At 42.1% G+C, this 22,993-nt stretch overlaps 2 protein-coding genes across 8 annotated transcripts in view; one reads left to right on the forward strand and one right to left on the reverse strand.

Annotated features, from left to right (window-relative positions):
• PRPF40A (pre-mRNA processing factor 40 homolog A) overlaps window positions 1–6,480 on the forward strand; it is a gene marked incomplete at its 5' end in the record, with an annotated part of 70,327 nt that extends 63,847 nt beyond the window's left edge. Inside the window, one exon of the mRNA XM_083407147.1 lies at window positions 2,238–6,480. The remainder of the gene's footprint in view (window positions 1–2,237) is intronic.
• The window catches only part of FMNL2 (formin like 2), a 187,060-nt gene that overhangs the window by 30,708 nt on the left and 133,359 nt on the right, over window positions 1–22,993 (reverse strand). For all 7 annotated transcript variants that reach the window (XM_083406874.1, XM_083406876.1, XM_083406875.1 and 4 more), the window contains exons 7-12: window positions 19,531–19,639; window positions 18,447–18,523; window positions 17,992–18,085; window positions 12,090–12,164; window positions 6,574–6,684; window positions 2,556–2,705 (exon numbers count right to left, since the gene is read on the reverse strand). In XM_083406874.1, coding sequence (XP_083263000.1) covers window positions 2,556–2,705; window positions 6,574–6,684; window positions 12,090–12,164; window positions 17,992–18,085; window positions 18,447–18,523; window positions 19,531–19,639 — 616 coding nt within the window. The remainder of the gene's footprint in view (window positions 1–2,555; window positions 2,706–6,573; window positions 6,685–12,089; window positions 12,165–17,991; window positions 18,086–18,446; window positions 18,524–19,530; window positions 19,640–22,993) is intronic.

The raw sequence follows: 22,993 nt of genomic DNA on the forward strand, positions 1-22,993 counted from the left end.
ACCCGACAGAGTGCACCTCACCACCTCGGGAAATGAACACTGGCTGGATGACATTAGGCATGGCCTAAAAGAATGGTTGTCAGATCGCTAATGTGTTTTCAGGAGTACATAGTCTTGGCGGCGAGACTGCAAGTTTGTGGTCTCAGGTGGCGATTTTAAGCCTTGGGCGGAATCCTTTAGTCTATCTTCCCTAAATGGGGGAGGGAGGGCATGAAGTGGTCACACACACACACACACACACACACATGGCAGCGATTCCAGGGTTCCCCGTTAAAGGGGTTTTGAGTTGAGTCACTGGCCATACACTAAAAGGTTGTCAGTAAACTCCCCTGCATTGCGTGGAAATGGGGAGGGGGGCTGCCTGCATACACAAGCATCCTGCAGTGCACCCTCCCCAGATCCATTTAACCCTGAGGAGTCCCAGTTCCCCGGCTGGGGGGCTGGGAGGGATATACCCCCAATTCCTAAGCCAAGGTCTTCCCGCATCTGAAAGGTTTAATAAAGTTGTGGCCAATTTTAATTCCATAACACGTTGTCATGAGTCATTATTTCTTCTGGTGGTGTCTTGCGGGGGTCTCTGTCTGGGCACCCAAAGAGTGGGTTTTCCAGGGGAAAGCAGAATGGCAAAGACAAAACTGCTTGGATCCACACCTAAAAGCATGGGACAAGCAGGAAACCGCTTGGAGACATACTTTTTTGGCATGGGGCAAGCACAAGTGATGCCATGTTCAAGTACTTCAGATAGGATTACCTATAACACAGCCTTTTTTGCCTTTATAACTAGTAACTAGTAATTCTTAAGTAGGGACAACTACTCCTCCACCACCCCATTCCAGCATGATCCCTGCGGCTAATACATTTTTAAATCTGTAAGCTATGCTTTGCGAACACTTACAGTACTGTATATCTTGGAAGCTACAGAGATTTATGCATGCACTTTTATGGTATGAAACACAGATCTCCTTATTTGTGTGTTTTTCCCCCCTATGTGTCCATGGAATTCGCAATTTATATGTAAATTAGCACACACACACCCAACCTATAACAAGAGTTCTCGGTCAAGCTGCTCTCCCAAGTGATTCCATCTGGAATTGTAATTCGACTGAAATTAAATACTCCAGAGCTGTTTTGAGTCAATAACATGATCAGAGAACAACAAGGACCACACGCATGCAATATTAATATAGGGAGTTTTCATTCATATGGATATAACACCATTGGCTCTATATCACACACACACACACACAAATACAGTTTAATAATATTGAAGTTGGACCTAATAGGAAAAACATTTTTTAACAAAATTGCTTGCGTAAGTTTTAAAACTCTAGTTGGGAGTATGTAACCACTTCTACTTAGGCTGTAACCCAGGCTTCCTCAACCTCGGCCCTCCACATGTTTTTTGGCCTACAACTCCCATGATCCCTAGCTAGCAGGACCAGTGGTCAGGGATGATGGGAATTGCAGTCTCAAAACATCTGGAGGGCCGAGGTTGAGGAAGCTTGCTGTAACCTTATGAGATTTGGTTCCAGATTTGATCCTACCAGCTCCAGACCTCCACTCCAGACCCTCTGAAAATCTCTTCTAGGAGGATGAAGTGTCCTCCAGACTGGGGGAGGGGGCAGAAGCTTCAGGGAAGGATTGGTGCAAAATGGCTTCCTTTCCCCCTTCTGCCATTGGGATCAAGTGTCTTTCGCAAACGGAAGGAGCACTTTCAGTAGTGGATGGCTATGTCTGGATGCAGCCCCTGGTTTTTTTTAAAAAAAATGAGTGTTTTCTAATTGTTTTAATTATAAATATTTATTAACCCAGAGAGGGAGATGACAAACACTTAAGAAAATAATCAGATGTTTGGTTCACAAAAAAAATCTTAGTAAACCTCTGCAGCAAACATCACTACCTGTTTACTAGGCAGTAAAAAGAGCAGGCCTGCTAGATCTGGCAAAGGGTCCATTATCTCAGTATCCTGCTCCTAACGGTAATCACTCAGGCACTTCTGGGAAATCCACAAACTGAGCATCATTTATACAGCAGGTAAATATTTTTTTCCACATTTGTGTCAGTTTGGAACAGGGACAAAAATTGAAGTTAAAGACTAAAATCGCAAGGACATTTTTTCAGTCCAGCTCTAAATGAACTTCCAGACAGAAATTGCTCAAACCTCTTGTGCTTTAACAGGAATTTGCCTCCTTTAGTTCCTAGTAATATTAAAGTGTCTGTTTAATGATGTCTTGCAGGCACGCTGTCCGTGACATTGCCAAGATAAAAGCAGGCATAGCACTGCAGACTGAACTAAAAATATTAAATCACACGGAAACCAATTATCCAGGTAAACTAGCCTTTCCTCTATATTTTAAGAGTGTGTGTGTTTTCTTCTCAAGGTAGCAATAAAAATAATAGAAGACCAAAAGCTTTACTGGTAGTAATGGATATAAACGAAATAAAGTGCATTTGTAATCACATTTTGATGCCCAGATAAATAATCGAATGACCAAATAAAAACCAGCCTCCAGAAAGACCCCCCAACGTCTACATTTTAAAATGCCAATACTAACATGAGATATATTTTCTTCCAGTTCTTCTACTCTTTCCAAGGCAGCGTTCTTGGTTTCCGCATCTTCAAGCAAAGCTCCCACATCAAACACGTTGTCCAGATAAGCTTGAATCTGCACCTGCAGCTTATCGCTTTCTGTGTGTTTCAGTTTCTGGAAGATCAAAATAGGGCAGGGGGCACAGCATCGTTTAGCACCGCTAAATAAGTCAGGTTTTCCACCACCGTCACATGTTGCTAAAATGGTTGATTTCATTGTTACTAATAAAAGCAATATATATGCAGGCCTCTGGGTTCAGGTAAGTTGAAAATAAACTATGGTTTAACGTGAAAGAGCAGCAAATGTAAGACAGAGTTGTTCCGCCTGGCCTTTGGCTTGGAATCAAATTGATCCCCTCCCCCTCTTCCTTTTTTCTTTTCTCCTTTTGTGATGGAACTCCTATTTGGGGACTTCCCTGGCTTTTTTCTGGCCCACGTAGGACCAGTCTGGATAGCTGGCCTTGGTGAAGACTTGATGTTTTCATCCCCAAAAAGGTTTTTTATTTGAGTTCCTACTGAAATGAGGCTGCATTTTAATGTTGTATTTTAATCTTGTTTTTAAGTTGTACAGTGGTACCTTGGGTTAAGTACTTAATTCGTTCTGGAGGTCCGTACTTAACCTGAAACTGTTCTTAACCTGAAGCACCACTTTAGCTAATGGGGCCTCCTGCCGCTGCCGTGCCGCTGGAGTACGATTTCTGTTCTCATCCTGAAGCAAAGTTCTTAACCTGAAGCACTATTTCTGGGTTAGCGTAGTGTGTAACCTGAAGCGTATGTAACCTGAAGCGTATGTAACCTGAAGCGTATGTAACCTGAGGTACCACTGTATTTCAATCAATTGTTTTTATACCGGTGTTAGCAGCCCTGAGCCTGGTCTTGGCTGGGGAGAGCGGGGTATAAATAAAATTTAATAATAATAAGTTAATAAAAAAAATGGGTGCACAGTGCTCCGAAGTCCCTGCTTCACACACCGTCACCATTCCTGTTGTTGTCATGCCAGAGTAAGTTACAAACCATGAGCGGAAGCTTGTCATGGTGTGTTCTTTCTCCCTCCTCCAATTCCCATTGATTCTGCTGGATAACAAGGTTAATCATGCACATCTTGTTCAGTTGTGGACTTTAAATGCATAATATTGGCAATGTGATCTACTCAACCCTCCCCCCTCCCTCAAAAAAGGAATTTGTTTGAGTTACTTTTTAAAATACCCATCACATTATTCACCCTGACTTAAAAGGTGGCTCTGTGCAAGGAATTTTAAGAGCACTGCTGTTATGGCATTTCCATACCAGCAAAAGTGTTTTTCTTGTTGAACTGAACTTACCAGCGGGGAGGGGTTGTTAGCCTAAGGTTGAACGAAAATAACTCAAAAGGGTTAGCTTGGGATGGTGAGTAAGTGAGTGTTTAAATGCGAAAAATAGTCCCCATGCTGCACTGTACCACCAGGAGAAGCATATTATATGGAACATAAAGTATTGTTGTCAGAATACATAAAAGAAGCTCTTGACTATGTTATACGATGGAACAAAGCCAAAAAGCAGCAAGAACAGCTGAATTCTAAGCAACAACAAAAAAAATCTGTCTCCATGTTAAAAGTTCCTAATAATAGAGCACCATGGGAAGAGAGGAATGAAAAACACTTCAAGATGGAGAAATAGGACACAAGAACTTAACTGTAATTGGTACCCACAAATTCATAGCAGGTACGAGAGGAAAAAAGTAATAAAAAGATATTCCTTTTGCTGTATAAGCCCAACCAAAGCCCATTGCTTCATGTTAAGAGGCCAGTATTATTTTATAATTTATATCACAGCATCGGTGCAAACGTTCAGACAATGTGATTACAATACATCAAGCCCAGACTTCATTCTATAGAAAGCAATTTAACCAACACAGCATTACATATCAGCTGCAGTCTCATATTGGCTTTTCAAACCCAATTATGGACATCCCCATTTCTGAGATGAAAAGGAACTGGCTAGTTATTTTGGGACTCTAAGCTCCAGCTCTAAGTCACAAGACTGGACACTCCCCACTCCCGGGTCAGAATTACGTGCTGCACGTGGTGAACATCACTGGAAGAACAAACCACGTTTTTGTAGATCACAGTTCAACCTGCCTTTGGGAGGTTGGCTGCAATGAGTAGATTAAGAAAACCCAGGGCTTTTTCCCCCCAGCCAGAACTCACTGGAATTGAGTACCGGCGCCTCTCAGATGGGCGCCATTGCCATTATGAGAGAACAAGGGAGGTGTTCATGGAGAGTTCTGGCACCTCTTTTTCTAGAAAAATGGCACTGAGAAAACCCATTGTCCTTCTAAACAATTCAGGTGTCCCATTATAAAGTCTATGGATTCTAGGAGGTGGGTCCTAACTCTGTAATGAAGTGCATGCTTTGGATGCACAAGGTCCCATGTTCAATCCCTGGTGTCTGAAACCCCGAAGTGCCAGTGCTAATCTGCATAGACAATACTGAGCTAGATGAAATACTGGGTCTTGATACGCTTCTCTATGGAAGGCAGAGAAAGACACACACACACCTCCACCTGAAATTCCAGGCCAGCAGAGCGACTGGTGAGTCATTGCTAGTTAGTGCAAACAATACAGACCTAGATGGACCAAATAACTGACTTGGTCATATAAGGCAGCTTCCTATGTTGAGCGCTAAAAATGTGTTCAAAACTCAAGGAAGACAAGGGGTGTGGGTGCAGAGAGAGGAATGGGTAACGACATAATAAAGCGGAAATTAGAAATATTATAGTGACACTGGAGTGGGGGATTTCAAGTGTGCAATTGAAGTTTCTTATTCGTCTTGACAGCAGTTTCTCACTTACGCCCATGTCATCCTTTGCTTCTTCTATCTCCACAATTGTGGTTAACTCACGGCTGCCAAGAAGGCAACCACTGTATGATTCCCGCAACTGAACCACAGCTGTGCAGAAGGAATAGAATCCTCAAAAGTCAGCACAGTTTTGGTCTGAGCGGTGTATGTCGCTCTGCTTCTCAAAAGAATGAGCAGGAGAAAGTGGGGAGCAGGAGAAGTTGGGGGAGCAGAGAGAGTGTTGAGCTGCCGGGACTCCTGAAATGGATCCAGTTGTCTCAGCAGTTAGGTCAGCACAGTGGAGGTGCACTGTAGCAGAAGCATTCCATTGGCGCAAAGGTCACCGCACCAGAAGTGTGCACAGTATCTGGCTTCATTCACATTTTCTTGGCATTGGAAGCGGGTGATCGCTGTGCATAAAATGCAACGTTAAGAGGCGATTCTACTAACCCCTTCTGACTTCTTCCAGGTTTGTGGCTGGCTTTTATTTGGGACCGGTTGCAGCCTCAAAAGTTCAGCAAGCAAAAAAAAACAGCAACACAAGGCACCGATCAACAGAAACTTGTGAGAGAATTTGGTCTTTTTTCTGAAGATGGCATGGCTCAGGGCAGTCAAGGAACAGCTTGATATAAAGAGCCCGTGACACTGACGTTGCAGCTGGAGCATGCATTTAGCTCGTTGAGCACTAAAGGCAGAATGGACATTTCTAAGGAAAGACTGGCATGGGAAACATTGGTCAAACAGGGTGGGCAACCTTTTGGGACTGAGAGCTGCACTCCCGTTGTGGGGAAAGTATAAAATACTGGAAAAGTATAAGACATGGGAAAATATAAGATATACTTCAGAACATCCAGGGGTGACTCCTAAGGGAGGAAGGTAGGTGGGTAAAACTGAGAAACATTCATTCCCCCCCCCCCCTGCATAAAGATCTCAAGCAGTGGATCAGGGTGTATTGATGGTGGTTGATTATTCATTGGATTGTCTTTGTGAGAAGTTTTTTATTTTAGTATGGCTAATGTCTGGCAATTGTTGTGTGTGGTGTTTTTTTAAAAAAGTAAAGTAAAAGCAAAGAACTCCCTATCGCTTTTTTTAACACAGAAAGTAACAATGAATTCTCAGCAAAATCATATCCAAGTACAAAACAAGCCAAAGCAGGCGGTACTCACATCTAGGTATTCATCCAGGCCTAGCTTAGTAAATTCATACTGGAGGTGAACTCTGAAATTCATGTCCTCTACTGAGTGAACCACTATGTTGATGAACTGCATACACGCCACCTGTAAAACAAGAACCATCAAAAAATGGAAACTGGTAGTGCTAACCCTTCATTTTGCACAGGGACAAATCATGTGCAGCAATGTTTGCTGCCTTGTGTGCAACCTGGATGTCTTAAGACCATCTCAAGATTATGCCTGACAATTTGTGGGAGGTGGGGAACGAATTATACTTGACAAAATAGAAATAAAGTTTTCTGAGTAAGAAGCATGTGTCTTGAAGAAGAGGAGATGTCCTACAACATGTCTACTCAGAAGTAAATCCCACTGACTGAATTCATTGGGCTCACTCCCAACAGGAAAAAAAGTATACTGCAAACTTAAGCTCTTCTTTAATGGCAATTCCTCTCACCAATCATTGCATATGTCGTGCCTAGAATGGTGTGCATTTCAGAATGGGAACTGTAATCAGACAAATATGGTACTGTATGCAGAACGCAGCACTTTGAACATTTCAAGAGGTCTGGCCTAAACACATTCAGTGAACTGGGACAGGGATAGGGAGAGTAGCATTAACACAAGCAAATAGCAGAAGACTGAAAAGAAGTCACCCATTAGAAGTCATTTTCCCTGCTTCCTGGATAGATGAATAGATGAAGATAGATGAAGATAGATAGATGATAGATTGATTAGATGATAGATAGATAGATAGATAGATAGATAGATAGATAGAGCGAGCTACAGCAGTGGAAAATATAAACTCTATCTGATCCAAATATGGTGGAATGGTTTCAGACACTAATTCACAAAGGTATGACCAAGTTTTAAAGTTTCCATCATTAATATCTCTACTTCTCTCCCTTCATTCCAGCTACAAATCCAAAATCTGATTGATACAAACCAGCATTGCAAGAACAATTTATTTGGACTGAATAAATGGATGCTCTGACACTCATTTCCACATGAATGGAGCACATATTTAAGGATCATGAGCTATAGTTTACTGAAGCAAAATATCTGGGTCATTTTAAAATGGCACTTCACACACTAACAGTGTCTAGGAATGCCTTTTCAATTTTTCTTTATTCCAGAAAGCTTTTTTTTTGGGGGGGGGTCCCATTCTTCTGCCCAGGTGTCATGTCAAGTTAAAGGTCAGCAGCTTAGAGTGATCATTCTGTTTACGTCAGGTCTCAGTTGCTCAAGTTTCAAGAAGTGCTGTGGAGCCTTGCTTGACCCTTTTTTACACTGTTATGACAAACATAGCTTCTGTTCTGCTAATAAGCAACCAGCAAATACAAGGAACAGAAATGGTTCCCCCAATGCAGACGAGCTCAGAAACCAGTCATGGAAGGCCACCAGACACTGGTTCTTTTCCTCCTCAACCTAGTTCCTCTCTCAATCCTCTTGAAACACATGTCCCACAGGTGGTTTCCAGCGACATGCAGATCTTGTTAAACACCAGATGGCAACAGACATAGCTGATCTTTTTGCCCATGCGCCATTAATAATAATAATAATTTATACCCCGCCCATCTGGCTGGGTTTCCCCAGCCACTCTGGGCGGCTTCCAAAAGAATATTAAAATACTGTGATACATCAAACATTAAAAGCTTCCCTAAACAGGGCTGCCTTCAGATGTCTTCTAAAAGTCTGGTAGTTGTTGTTCTCTTTGACATCTGGTGGGAGGGCGTTCCACAGGGTGGGTGCCACTATCAAGACGGCCCTCTGCCTGGTTCCCTGTAACTTGGCTTCTCGCAGTGAGGGAACTGCCAGAAGGCCCTCGGTGCTGGACCTCAGTGTCCGGGTAGAACGATGGGGGTGGAGACGCTCCTTCACTTAATTCTCAAGTGGCTCCTTCTGCATAATTATTTCATTTTATGTCATTGGGGGAAGGTGGGGGCTTAATGTAAATGACCCAAAACTTTATTCACAATGAACAAAAGTCTTGACTCCCAGATGTAACGCAAAAACAGATCTCAAAAGTGCACTCTAAGGAGAAATGCTTCTTAAAATGCTTCTTGCTATTTTGCAAAAGGCAGACAGTTTATACTGCCCTAAGACAGGGAAGGGTTTAGTAACCAGTTCTGCTTGAAGCACCTACAGTTGAGGTTCAGCTGGGACTAATTTAACTGGTCAGATCTCATTGTCCCCAGCCTTTCAACAACTCCTGAAAAGGGGAGGATGGTGAAGAGCAGGCTTCCTCAACCTCGGCCCTCCAGATGTTTTTGGCCTACAACTCCCATGATACCTAGCTAGCAGGACCAGTGGTCAGGGATGATGGGAATTGTAGTCTCAAAACATCTGGAGGGCTGAGGTTGAGGAAGCCTGGTGAAGAGCTTCTTCCCAGAGCAACTGCACTGCATCTCACAATGAACTCTCTCTCTCAAAACCAGTGATCCCTGCCTGTCTATGTATTGCTTTCTATTGCGCTGAATCTTTTACCTTCAGTGCCTATCAGAATGGGATGTTCTTTGATTTGTTTCTCTGGAGTCTCTGCCATGCAGTGGTACCAGATGCCCACTGGGATTGGTAGGGTGGGAGACAGGCTGACCAACACCAGGTGGAGCCAGAGACAAAGGCAGATGAAGCCAACTAACTCTAGGTTTGATTCCATCCTCCTCTGAGTTTCATAAAGGAGTTCAGACAAAGGAGGAAAAAGCTGGCAGCCAGTGTCCCTGACTGGTTGTAAGTAAGGAAGAGGAGGCGGCAGGAGGGGGTTGGCAGAGTGTGATCTGAGGCTGTTGGAGCGGGGTCCCATTCACTCTAATGGATGAGCCTCCAGTGCTGTGCCCGGGCCTACCGTTGCTTATCTCCTTCCTTTCAAGCCCAATCTTGGAGGAAATGCAATCGTTCAAAATCCCTGGCATCCACAGAGATCTCTGCAGGGAGCTTCTGCCAGTCAGTGCAGCCAAACCAGAGCTAGACGGATCAGCTGACTTACTGGAAGACCACTTCCGATGTTCCCCTCCATCCTCTTCACTGAAACTAACCACTTGTGCTCACTGTCTGAACTTGTGGGCTTTATTCATGACAAAAAGAGCCCTGTGGCTGGTGAGTCAACTAGACGTCGCCACTTTCTCCTCCTTGCAGCTAACAGACTGATGATCAGTCTGTTAGCTGCCCAAAAAAGTTAAAAATATTCTACAGTGGGGTTTTTTTAAATCTCTTACTTCCCTTTTGCAAGCAGCTTACATGGTTTATAAAGGCACGCTATATCATATGACCATGCATGAAAAGGGTACTTGAGTTAGTACAACAGTCTATCATGAGTCTTGTGGAGAAGGGGGGGTGGAGAAGGGGGGGGCTGGAGGAGTTCAACCCGGGGGAAAGGTCCTAATAAGTTGCGGGTGGTGATCAGGAATCCCAAGAGGAGTCTTAGATCCAGGGGAAGGCTGAGTGTGTGGTCAAGAGAATAGCACACCTAAGTGTCATGGGATATCCCAAGCTCAATGTCACTGCCAGCTGAGGTGGCTCAGATGTTTTTCCCCTGCCGGTGAGAAGCCACCTCTTTCGAGGGAAGTACTTAGGGATAAATCTGACAGCAAGCCAGCCCTGCCATCTCCACCTACTTGGGACTACCAGATCTCCCCATTTGGCCTTAGAGTTTGATTGACCAAGCCATGCAATCCTGCCCCTACAACTGATGATGTCAGATGCAGGGAGGAAAAGACAAAGCTGAGCCAAAGGGGATTTGCATAGCACTCTGGAAGCCCCAACAATCAGTTGGTTGTCAGGGCCTGTGCACTACACACAACACTTGGCAAGTGACAATCAGCTGACCATCTGCACAGGCACCTGGTGTCATTGTGATTAACAGGTGGAAAGCCCCGTCCACCTGTCAAACATGGCTCACAGGGGAATAGACTCTCCAGGTTCAGGTGCAATAAACCTCTGAATGCCAGCTGGAAGAGGATATGAAGTCAGGAAGGACTGCTGGTATTCTGTGTTAGTGGACTTTTCAGAAGCATCTGGGTGGCCAATGTGGAAAGTAGGGTGCTGGACTAGGTGATGCAACTAATCTTGTATTCTTAATTTATACAAGGGCTGGTTCACATACTCTCTTTTGCTTTGGAACACTGATGAAGGGATCCTTGCTCAGTGATGGTCAGCGCAGGAGATTAGAGAGGATTCTAGGACAAACGTGCCTTGCTCCCTTGCACACACATGCTCCTTCCTTGTGAGAAAGAGGAGTGGCTTCTGCTGCCAAACACCAGCCTTTCCTTATTAGTAACATCTAGAATTTTTAAAGTATTGCATTGCCTAAATGATCCAAAGTTGGTCTTCCCACACCAGAGAATACCTTTTCAAAGTGCTAAACCCTGGTGCCTTCATATAAATTTCTATGTGGTAAGAGAGCACAGATGGGTTCAGTGACCAAACTTATCTTGTGGCCTTTTAATTTCATGCTGGAACATATAGTTCACTTGCGCTGTCTGTTCTCAGTGTCTATTTTCTCTCTCAGTAAAAGGGGGTGTGGAGATCAGTGACTAAACTAGGAATAAGGAAACTGGTAAAGTGGAAGTGGAACATTTGTCTGTAGAACAGGAAGAGGAATAGCATGCCACTTCCCCATCTATGCTTTGGTTCATGAGGCATAAGCATGCTGTAGTCTGCAAATATTTACTTCATTTCCCCTCTCAGTTAACACTGTTCCTTACTTTAAAATAAGCCTTCCCAGACCATGGCAGTATCACTTTGACTTTTTAAGTTGGGGTAATCAACATGGTGCTTTCCACAACTTGTGGACTACAAGTCCCATCAGTCACAGTAAGCACAGCCAATGGGAAGCGATGACAGGCACTGTAGTTCATCAACATCTGGATGAACATATTGGCTACCCCTGGCTTACACACTTTTTCTGAATCCTAAAATTTTCAAAACTGCAGCCTAGGACCGATAACTGGAGCCAATCAAGCTTTACCATTAGGAAACACAGCAAAGAAACACAGAGATCACCAAGGAAATATATCCTATGATTAAGTAGAAAAGAGTGTGTTGCATGCAGCACTGCTTGGGGAGCAATGAAACAACTCCTATTGCTCATGCCTATTGCATTTCCCACACGGTCTTTGCCTTGGAGCCCCGTTGTTCATGGCCCTAGAAATGAGGGTTAGCATTGCAAGTGGGCCCATAAGCTTGGGTCCTCAGAATGGTGCTTACAGAACAGGCTTTCCCTTCTGTTCTCCCCACTGCAGCCCTCCCAAAAGGTGATCATGAGGTGCAGGAGACTCTCATGGATGGAGTGGAATGTGCTGCTGCAAAGGACTGCTCATGCTGAATACTTATGCATCCAAACCATATTCATTTTGTCTTTGTTAATCTGGGTAAAGCTGAAAACTTATTTTTCCTCTTTAGGTAGGCCCACTGCAGAAAGTTTTGAAATCCCCAATTTATACGCAAAATATGCACTTAAAAGTAAACAATAACAATGATCCAAAGTGACATAAGGTGACACATACAACACTCACCATGAAATCTATATTGTTATCTTCATTTCGGAAATGTTCCATCAGCTTCTCAAACCTCTGCTTTTCCCCACAAACCTGGAAAGGAATTGCAGAGAGGTTCCGTTATACATCTGTACACTAGAGGGAGTACTAAAAACACCACTGAATACCTCTTGGCTTGTAACGGGCAAAATAAATGGACGTTCTGAACTAGTCAAGTAGATATTCTGATACCACATATCCAGAATACTGCAGTCAGAAGCAGTGTCTGGGCAGAAATTGCTAAAATGTCCATGAAAATCCATATGGCAACCCAGTGTCGCCTTTGGCAATTTTCCTTTAAAATAGCTCGAAAACGTTTGTTTTCTTTTGCGATGTTGCCAAAAACAGCTCAACAACTTTGCCCAAAGAAGTTCAACAACTTTTCTGTCCGGATTTTCACTGTTGTGAAAGATGGCAACCCTAACCACTATAAGCTTCTAAAATACAAAACAACATGGAAAATCACTATTTAATTTAACCGGGGTGGGGTCATGTTTAGTAACCAAATTTGGCGCCTCTTTTATTTGCTCCTGCATCTACAAAGGCAAGTTAATCCTCATAACAGCAACTTTTTCATTGCTTTGCTCCTTTGGGTTTTAACAACAGCTTAACACGGAGAAATTAAACCACTGAAACTATGACAGGGAAACTGTTCACCAGTATAATTAGAACAGGTTAGGTTGCTCTGAAAGGTATAGAAGCAGGAGCTGTAAAAAAAAACACATGGTAAACCTAGTGGAAAGCTTTGCCATTAGCATAAGCTCATTATGATCATTGATCTTGCTGCAGCATGTATGATTTGTGTGATACCAAATGAACAGCATGTAGGCCTAGACTTGCTTAGGATCCTTCAATCATGTCCTATTAAAATAATAATTGACCATGTCAGAGTCAATCATATTGTTAATTGTACAGCAGGTGTGGAGACCATTGGACCCTCCAAATACTGCTGAACTACAGCTCCCATTAACCCTGGCAATTGGTCAGGCTTGCTAGCGGTGTTGGAAGCTAGAGCTGACCAGCATCTGCAGGGCAAAACTTTCCCCATTCACACTACAGAGGAAGCAGAGCTTAGAGCACAGTCTTGGTGAAGGCCCTAAGAACTGAGGCAGGAGGGGTCTTCTGCGTTAGACCAGGGTTTTCTTTTTTTCAGCCGGAGCTCACAGGAGCTCCGATCAGGTGGACAACTGTGGCTCATCCCAGTCACTGCTAGGAATTTCTGATGGCGGCACAGAAATTCTCTACACAATCAGGGCAATCCATCTGGCAAGCTGCTCTAAAAACTGCGGAACATTTGCCAATTGGCAACTGGAACAGGCAGATCAAGCCCTGGGACTCTGCTGAACTTTTGAGTTAAGTGAAAATGCGAGAATAAGACACAGAATTCAATTCAGAGTGAACTCCTTAAGGCAGGGGAATCAGGAGGCAACCATGAATATGATCTAACTTTTAATATGCTTATGCGTTTAAACCTTCAAGTCACACTCTCTTAATTGTTCTGCTTTCTTTCTTTTTCTCCCACTACCCAGAGGTCACAATGACTTCTTTTTCTTCTTAGTACAATGGCCTAGTGTAATCAACCCATTTCACTCCAGGGTAGTACTATTTTGGGAGGGTGTTTCTTCCAGACTGGCATTGCGAGCTTACAGATTGTTGGGGGAACAAAAGACCAGTTTTCTTGCAAGTTTCTGTTTAAGTAAATGGTTGTTTAATGTTTACTAGGCTGAAAATACTTTGGAATAAAAATAATACACACACCAAGAGGGCTAACATCATTTGCAGATTACATCTCCAGGCAAAGACGATTGGCTCATGTTTTCCAACACGTCCTGCTGTTACTTATAAAATTAAATAGTTGAATTGACCAGTAAGAATGAAACTGGCTTCTTATTTGCAATAAAATTCCCCTCCTGAGTTACGATACATAAATTTGAACCTCTATTAATCTCTGTAAGAGTCTGGGGTTCAACAATGAACCCTGCAGGAGGGAAAGTAATGAAAAATAAACAGCCACAGTTCACTTGCCAAGCACTGATCCTCAAGCTCACTAAAAAGTAATAATAACAACAATAATAACAATAACAATAAATCCTTCACAGCTTTCTATCAGAGGCCCAAAATTCTGATGCCATAACACTGCATTTACTTGTTGGTAAGCCCCATTGATTGCAATGGATTTTTTTCTCCAAGTGAGCATATTTAGAATTGTAGCCTCGGCCAGACTAACCAAGGAACATGATGAGGTGCATTTTCACCAGTCCTTTCAATCACAGGTTTTAAAAACGCATGTTTAACACCATCACTGGTTTTTCTGAAAAGAATTCAGCCCTATGAAGCCCCAGTCCAGGGCCACATTCTTGATTTGTGTTGGCATTGATCTGGTTTCCTGACCATAAATACTCCCTTCCATCTGCACTTTGGGGGCAAATAAGATTTCTGCATGGCTGCTTTTCCTCCCAAATAAAAGTGGCAGAATTAAGCATGCCCCTTCTACAACTAGAGCTCTCTTCAAGCTTTCAAGGCAATTTGTGAGACTGCATTAGGCTGGTCCACAACAGGGCCTTCTCGGTAGCAGTTCCCCATTTACAGAAAGCCTTCCCTAGAGAGATGAGCCTGTCTGCCTTTAGTATTATCATTCAGGAAGAATTTAAAAGCATCCCTGCTTATCCAGGCATTTGATGTCTGGAAGATACTGTTCCTGGTAATCTGGAAATCATTTGCTATTTACGATATCTGGATGCTTTTAAATGTTTTCAAACATTAATTTTTTAAAAAAAAAAAATTGTGTTATTTTGCATTTTTGTTGTTTGCCACCCTGGGCTCCTTCGGCAGGACGGGTGAGATATAACACGATAAGCAAACAAACCAACTTGGAAGGGGGGGAAAGAGAGTTAAGTCTGAAATGAGACTGTCGGACAATTTATTGCATGACGGATGGTAGCTACAATTCATTTCTTATAAATAAAACCCAATTTGATCCCATATAACACAAAGAGAGAAATTCAGCCTCCCTTAAACTGAAGAGAATGCTAACAATCCCGACTCATCCATCCATTTATATTGTATAGCTGCTCTTCAGAAGAGTTGTTCTGTACAAAATAATAATGATAAAAATTAAATTTTAAAAAATGAAGATCAACCCATACTCCAGTTTTAATGTAACTGCAATATATCTGTAAACTTGGTATCACAGGATGTTTTAGAGGCTGGATTATACTAGATTAAACTACTGGAACCAGCTCAATATGTCTGCCTGACTTCCTGTCCCATTTAGCTGCTCGTAAATATCAGATAACAGACCTTCATATATCATTTTAATGCAGTGCAGAGGAACTTTTTTTTGACACACAGTGGCCAAACAATGTGCTGGGATTGTAATGAACGTCATTTATTAAGCCTGGAACTGGGGGAAAGAGCATGCTGGTATTCAAACTGGATGAAGCATAGCTCTTCTCAAGGACAACTAAGGCTACAATCCTAATTCCACTCCCCTGGGAGTTAAGACCCATTGAATACAGTGCGAATAATGTCTGCGTAGATATGGTGAGGATTACACTAAAATGAAAGAACAGTATAGGAAACAAGAGCAGACAAAACAGAAAGCACAAAAAATCCCTTTAGCGCCAAAGGCTCTTCTATATCCTTTGAAACAGGTGAATCATTATTTTTATATGAACCACGACAGCTCGGTTCTCAGATGCATTCCAAAAGGAATGTATTCCTTATGCACTGCTGCCTGAACTTAGCAAAAACCAAGTGTGTGTGGGTGTGGGTGTGCCTATCTTAAAAATGGAAATATGCTGCAGATTCAAGCCTTTGTCACAATTCGCTAATGAGATCACAGGAGGTCCTTCTGCCCCGAATGGAAACAACAAACGGCAGCAGAGAAGAACTCTAATCTCTCTCGCACATTCGCCTCTTATACCTCCTCCCCACAGCATTCAGGCACAGCCTCAAACACACACCTCCTTTCCACTCACCAATTCATATACTCCCTACCTAGCTCAAACCTTTACGTCCCACAAAAGGGAATGAGCAGCTTATGTCTTCATTCTTAAAAGGCAATTTGACAGGAAGTTGTCACAGAGTACTCCCTCCTTAGACTGAAGACTCTAGTTTACCCTCCATTTTTGAAATGATCCTGGATTGAGTGGTGTGTGTGTGTGTGTGTGTGTGTGTGTGTGTGTGTGTGTGTGTTGAGTTTGGCCTGCATTTATGACTTTAAATTTTTTAATATTTTTTTTAGCCGTTGTTTTAACAGTCTTAAACTTAACTTGGCTCTGGCTCTAATAGTTGGTTTTACTGTTCTGCCCGTTCAAAATTATTGCCTATTACTATACCCTATAATAACTACACACTATAATTATTTAGAGCATTTATTCTTGGTTTAACCTCTCAATTGCATGCAGTTCTGGGAACCCTTCGAGTTCGAAGAGAGGGATAAAAATGGAGGAAATAAATTTTAAATGTGTATTTCTTGGATGGATGCAAGAGAGCTGGGGAAGCATCTTGCTCGGTCAGCAGCTGCTCAAGTTCAGTCACAGTTCCACTGGACATCACACTGTTTAATGTTTTTGTGTGTGTTTTCCAGATATTTCCATTTCTTACTCCAAAAGCACTGGTGGTGGGGGGAGGGGTTCTACTCACACTACTACATCCCTCATGCTTCTCTGTGACTCCACAGCCATCTAATGTCCTACTACTATCTCCATAGAGGGCTTCCAAGTTCACAATTCTACAGAAAATTTAATAATAAAATGGTAAAGTATATGTTTCACAATGTTACCTGCTAATTAGGTTGATCTGTTTAGACCTGGGATGGGAAACCTGGGGCCCTCCAGATGTTTATGGACTACAGACCCCCAAATTAAAAGAAACATAACTCAATGTGCTAAAAATATGTGGATTTTATATACAAAACAGCCCAATGTGTTTTGGCCAATTATCATTTAACTGGCGACAGCTAATGTGAATGAGAGAGATATTTACCCGAGAACTCTGTGGGCTGCTTTCGTCAATTTGACCTCTGAAGGTTTTTAAACAACAGTGGGGCAAAACATGTTGGCTTGTTTTGAAAATAAAATCCCTACCAGTGAAGGAAATGGGGCAAAATAAGGGAGAGGGAGAGGGAGGTGGAAAGAAAGGAGGGGGGAGGGAGGGAGTAGTGCAGAGGAAAGATCAGTCAGATGGGTCAAGGATTTTATTTGCAAGGTTGGAGAAATAGATAAGACTGCTTAGAGTCATGGAATTGTAGGGTCTGGCTCAGTTGCAGCATGGTGCTGATAATGGCCAAGGTTGCAAGTTAGATCACCATATGGGACAGCTGCATAATCCTGCATTGCAAGGGGTTGTGAGCCAATGTTATGTATTATAGGCCCAAAATGCAAGACCTGTGCTCCTTCACACTCCCTTCTTTATCATTGCTTTTAACCATTTGTCCTCGTTTTTATCTTTTTAAGTTATGTATGATATAATCACCTTCTAACTACCAGTTTTTATCCCTTACTTGTTTTAAGTCTGAAGTGTTCACTTTATCCGTAAGTTTTATCTTATGCTGGTCTGCGACCAAAATAAAAGCTTGATGCTGATACTATGTATTATGAACCACAGCGATCTGACATTAATTAGGATCCTGCTTCTAGATTCAGTGTGAACTAGTGTCACAAACTAATTTGCACATGGAGGCTAATGTTCACCACACTAGAAGCGGCGTGAGATAAGCATGCTGAAATGTGTCCCCATGATGCACATGTATGAACAGCTATATTAGTCTCAGGCTGGGCCTCATGAAATAAAGATGAGCCGCTGAGCTCCGGCAGACCTTATCCAAAGCAGCTGTGCAAGGCACATGGCAATCTCTGATGAAACAAGAGCAACCTACCTCTTTAAAATTATCAAAGGCAGACAAAATGATTTCGTGCCCTCCTCTTACAAGACAAACTGCTGCCAACAGTTCTAAGACCAGCGCCTTTGTTCTGTGCAAAGGAAGGAAGAGAGAAATCAATTAGAGCAATGTGATGACTCAGCTTTCGCAAGATGGATGTGACGGCATCTGAGAATAATATTTCTTTAATATTCAGCTGCTGCTTCAAAAGAATGACCCTGCTATTAGCTTCAAGCAAGATGTTGCAAATGCTCTGTACCTCTGCGGGTCATAGAGTTGTTTGTGTCAAGTTAAGCGATCGCAACTTTAGATTAAAGCAAACCAGCTGAAGGAGGAATTAATCAGGGACTGTAGCATATGCAAATGAGGGCTTTCTCGCAGAGCAACTTCAAGCAGGAAAAACTAATCATCGCCACACACAAAATTTCCAACACAAAAGAGGAGCCTTTTACCTGGGATTCTTGTTGTTCAGGCTTAGTGCAATTTCGTTAACAGCATGGGGGTGCGACATGACCATATTGAACCCGTACTAAAATAGAAATTGGAAATAAGAGTTCAGTGTTTGGAATGCATTATTATCGTTATTAAAAATTCGCAAACCTGGGCAATTTCACTCATTTCTTGATAGTGAGCGCACGTTTGCTACTGAATGTAACTGAATTAAACTGGGAATTAGAGCCAATATATGATGTTTGTACATTAGGGTTGCCATATTTTGAAGAGCAAAAAAGAGGACACTATGATGACTCTCATTTTAAATACCCCTACTATAAGTAGGCTATAGAGACTGTGATATATTGCTGAGGGGGGCAGGAGAAGAGGAAAGCAAGTCTTCAACCACCAGTTAAGTCTATGCCTCAGCCAGAAAGTATAGCCAGAGATGTTTTGGCAAATTTAAAAAATCTACCCGGAAAGAAATTTTACCTTGAAAAAGAGGACTTGTCATGGAAAAAGAGGACACGTGGCAATCCTATACATTCAGACCACAAGATTCAGTCTGAATTCTGATTTGGTGTTTAGATAGCAACCCACCTTAATCCAAAGCAGTTTGTAGGTTGTCCAATTCAGCTCAGGGTCAATCCAAGTCTGCTTTGTTTCCCCCTACCAATTGACTATTATTACCACCAAGAATGCATCCTGACTGTGTCAGGAATTAATGCCAACTTTTTTACCCAGTTTCAGTTGCAGAATGCTTGCTTGATCTGCCAGAAACGCACCATGTTTTATATTACTATGTCATACTCCTAGTAGGCCCAATTAAATCAACGGACATGAAAAACCTACGTCTATTTATTTCAGTCTACAATGAGTATGACTTAGAGACAAGCCTTTAATAATTTTCAGTAGTGGGAGTCACAGGGATAACCACTATTTTTGTTTTCTCTCCAAAGCTTTCAGTTATAGCGCTTTACATAATATTTTGTGCCCACATGACTCAGCCTACTACATTTTTATAAGCATGGACACTTGCTTCCTTTACTGAGGAAAGGAACACAATCCATCCCATTGAAATAAGTTTCCAAAAGAACTAGTTACCTGGTAATTCATGATGGCACGTAAACACATGATGCAGACATGGACATCATCCTTTTTACTCACTAATCTTGAATTTTTAAGTGTTCTTCTGCTTGGTAAGGTGTTATACCTGCAAAGAGAAGATATTTGGCTATTAACAAAAACTGATTTTCCATCCGTTCTCTGCCATCACCTGTGAAGATACGCAAGCAGTCTCATTATTAATAATGACAACAACACAACAAAATAATAACAGCAGCAGCATTTCAGTCTTGCATCAGCGTTTCAGTTGCCGCAAAATTTTCATATCGGTGTCATGAACAAATTAACAAAGTTAGCTTCATATCATACCATGGAATCATAGTTAGAAGGGTTAGAAGACATTTCAGTAGAACTGTTAACTGGTGCATTATACAACAGATCTGGATTCAGTTGGATTACTTTTATTCAGTTGTGTGACAAACTCAAAGGCCTTTATGCTTTGAGAAAAGGATTGGAATACTTTAACTGCATGTATTTCTGCATCTTCTCGAACACCTGTCCTTCTACCTTTTCTGAGGTTAATAGATGCACTAAGAAAGCCGACATCTTTGCAACAACAAGCGAAGATGTGCTAGTTTAGCAGCTGTTTACATTGTGATTACAACCTGGCACCTGTCAGGTCTTGGCACTCCGTCAATGCATGATGTCTGGAGTAATCACTTAATCACTGCTGTGGTACTTTAGGTCCTAGCAAAGCCATACATTCTTTCCGAATAAACTCTCTAGCTGTCAGTTTCTTGCCAAGTGTCACTCATCCAAAGAGCTACATGTTGCATGAAAGGCAGGAAACGTTAACACCGATGTTCTTTGGCTTCATCCTGTATCTGCCTACACAACTGAGTTCCATACAAGCATATTCAACACTTTAACAGGGATTTTCTCGAGCCGCACAGAGAGCAAACCTACATGTACATTGAAAATCCACACCAGATTCTCCCCGAGACTGTAGCTTCAACCTCCACCACACTAGAAATTCAACACCCGATTCAGTTTTATGGTGTTTCTGCAGACTTTGCTCACATATCTTCAGAGCATTGCTAACCCCTGATCTGTGACGGTGGAAAGAAGAGCACACCCTGCCCACCAGCAGTGTTGCTGCTGACAGAAGTTATCAAAAGTCATGGGTAGGATAAAACCGCCATCCCATTTCCTAGTAAAGGGTTTAATCCAGGCCCCTCTGCTTCACTAGCCTGGAGTTGGCACCACAAGACACTGGAGAACTACCACCACCTCCATCCATGTTCCACCCTGGCCAGCAGGGCTGTAGAGTTGGCAAGAAACCCCCTGCCGCCACCCCTAGTTAGCACTGCACTCTTTCAAGTGTATATTCATCACCAGAAGGGCTAAAGACTTCGTTTTTAAAATGGAGAAAGATAAACAAAAGCTGAGATTCTCAAGAACCCGGGTTTGGTGCCCACTAGCTTATTGTGGCTTTCCTGCACTTACTCAGCCCTGCATGTAAAATTCTATCAGCTCTCCATTCATCCCCCCACCCCATAAAGCCCTGTGCTAAACCAGAGCCTCCTTCTAAAGGTCCTATAGAATAAGTTTACACAGAACATATCGGCTGCCATGGCTGGTTGGATGGTTAAGCTTAGAAGTGCTATTACATACTTGGATTCTACAGAAACACACACACACACACACACACACACACACACACACTGACTGGACCCAGGCCCAGTTCTTCCATGGCCTCCATTTACTTATTTAATATTCATGGGAAACTGTTTTCATTAGTCAAGTTACAACAGCACTCTGCATTTAAAAAAAACAACCAACTACCATCATCTAACAAACTCCAATGCAGCTCATTATCCCACAATGCATTAGGAAAAATATACTTTTATTAACATGTTTTATCTACAGTTTCATTTTAACATGCGGATATAAATGTTCATAGATTAGGTGCTTTTTAATAACCTGCTCCTTCTAATTGCCAAATAAAACAACCTAGCACTATTCAACCTAGCCAAATAAAAGCTAATTATTCTAAAATTGTTTTAGCTGTTGCTTTTAATGGCCATCTTACTAAATCATCCTAGCGTAATTTAACTGGGGCTGGAATACTACACAAGGAGCAAGTCTTGTTGAAGTATATGAAGCCAAAATATATAGGTCTGGATGCAATTATCATGATGTCTGCATTTAAACTGAAAACCTTACTTACCAGTATGAAAGAAACAGACATTCAATATTCCCGAGCTTCATGTTAATGGAGAAAATGTTTCCATTTGTTCTATATCAACCCTCTGCCAGGTCTCATTGGCAGTTACCATCATGTGATAATTAAATTCGATATGAGAACATCACAGCCTTTGTTCTTACTGGATATTCTCATAAGCAAGCATGCCAGTCCATCAAAGACAGCTGGTGCCTCAGATCAACATATTTTGGGGGGGAAGTCATATCCTATACCATTTATTGAACACTGACTCTGAAACTTTGGAGGGAGGGATAATTCAGGACCACACCTACACCACTGTTCTGAGAGCTTTCACAGGGTGAGATTCACAATTTTCTCCAAACATGTACCTCTGACTCAAATGTCAATCAATAAATCAGGGAATTGTACATTAGATATTACTTAAATTTGCAATGAAGAGAAATAACAAACAATTGATATCTCCCTCTGACACAAAATAAATAAATGTAGCTGTATACTCTCTGTTCAGCATAAATAGTCAAGTGAAAAAGACCTGTGTACATTCATGAAAAATATATATTTCTGATAGGTGGAAAGATGAAATAAAATATTATCTTGTGCTGTGCAGCAGGCCTTGCAGAGATCTGTTCCTCACTGCTCATATATGCTTCATCGTGGCAGCACATGATATATGTTATTTCAGCTCTAATGTCAACTGTCTAAGCTAGTTTATGCTACGGCTTGGAAAAGCTATTTTAAAAAGTGCATTACTGCCATAATTTCCAATGTTCATATAACTACCCATTTTTATTAGCCACCCTCTTCTACTAAAATATTATCATAAATGGAACCAGGAACAGCTACTTAAAAAATGGAATGCTATTAAAGAACATATGAGTTGGGACTCTGCAGTATAACTCCCTTCAGGCCAGCTCTCAGACTGAGCATGTAAATACAGGGCAAAGCTCATTTTGCTTTTTGGACTCAAGTGCACCACTTCTAAGGTTATCTAAAAGATTGTGCTCTCCCATGCAAGCCTGTCTGGGTTCTAAGAACTCTGAGAGAGCCTCTTCTTTCTGTTCCATCAACACCTGAAGTGTTTGGGTAGGAATTTGATAGGTGGTCTTCTCATTGATTGCCCTCAAACTCTGGATCTCCTTGCCAAGGAAGGCCCTTCTAGTCCTGAGGTGACTTGAGGACAACATTCACCCTTGGGCCAATCCTCCAAGGCCAGATACCAGTGGTGGGTGCAACCACACCACCCTTTTGCATACACCCAGGCATAGAACACAAAGA

Source organism: Podarcis tiliguerta, assembly GCF_965153285.1.
Source record: "Podarcis tiliguerta genome assembly, chromosome: 1".
NCBI classification, from domain to species: Eukaryota; Metazoa; Chordata; class Lepidosauria; order Squamata; family Lacertidae; genus Podarcis; species Podarcis tiliguerta.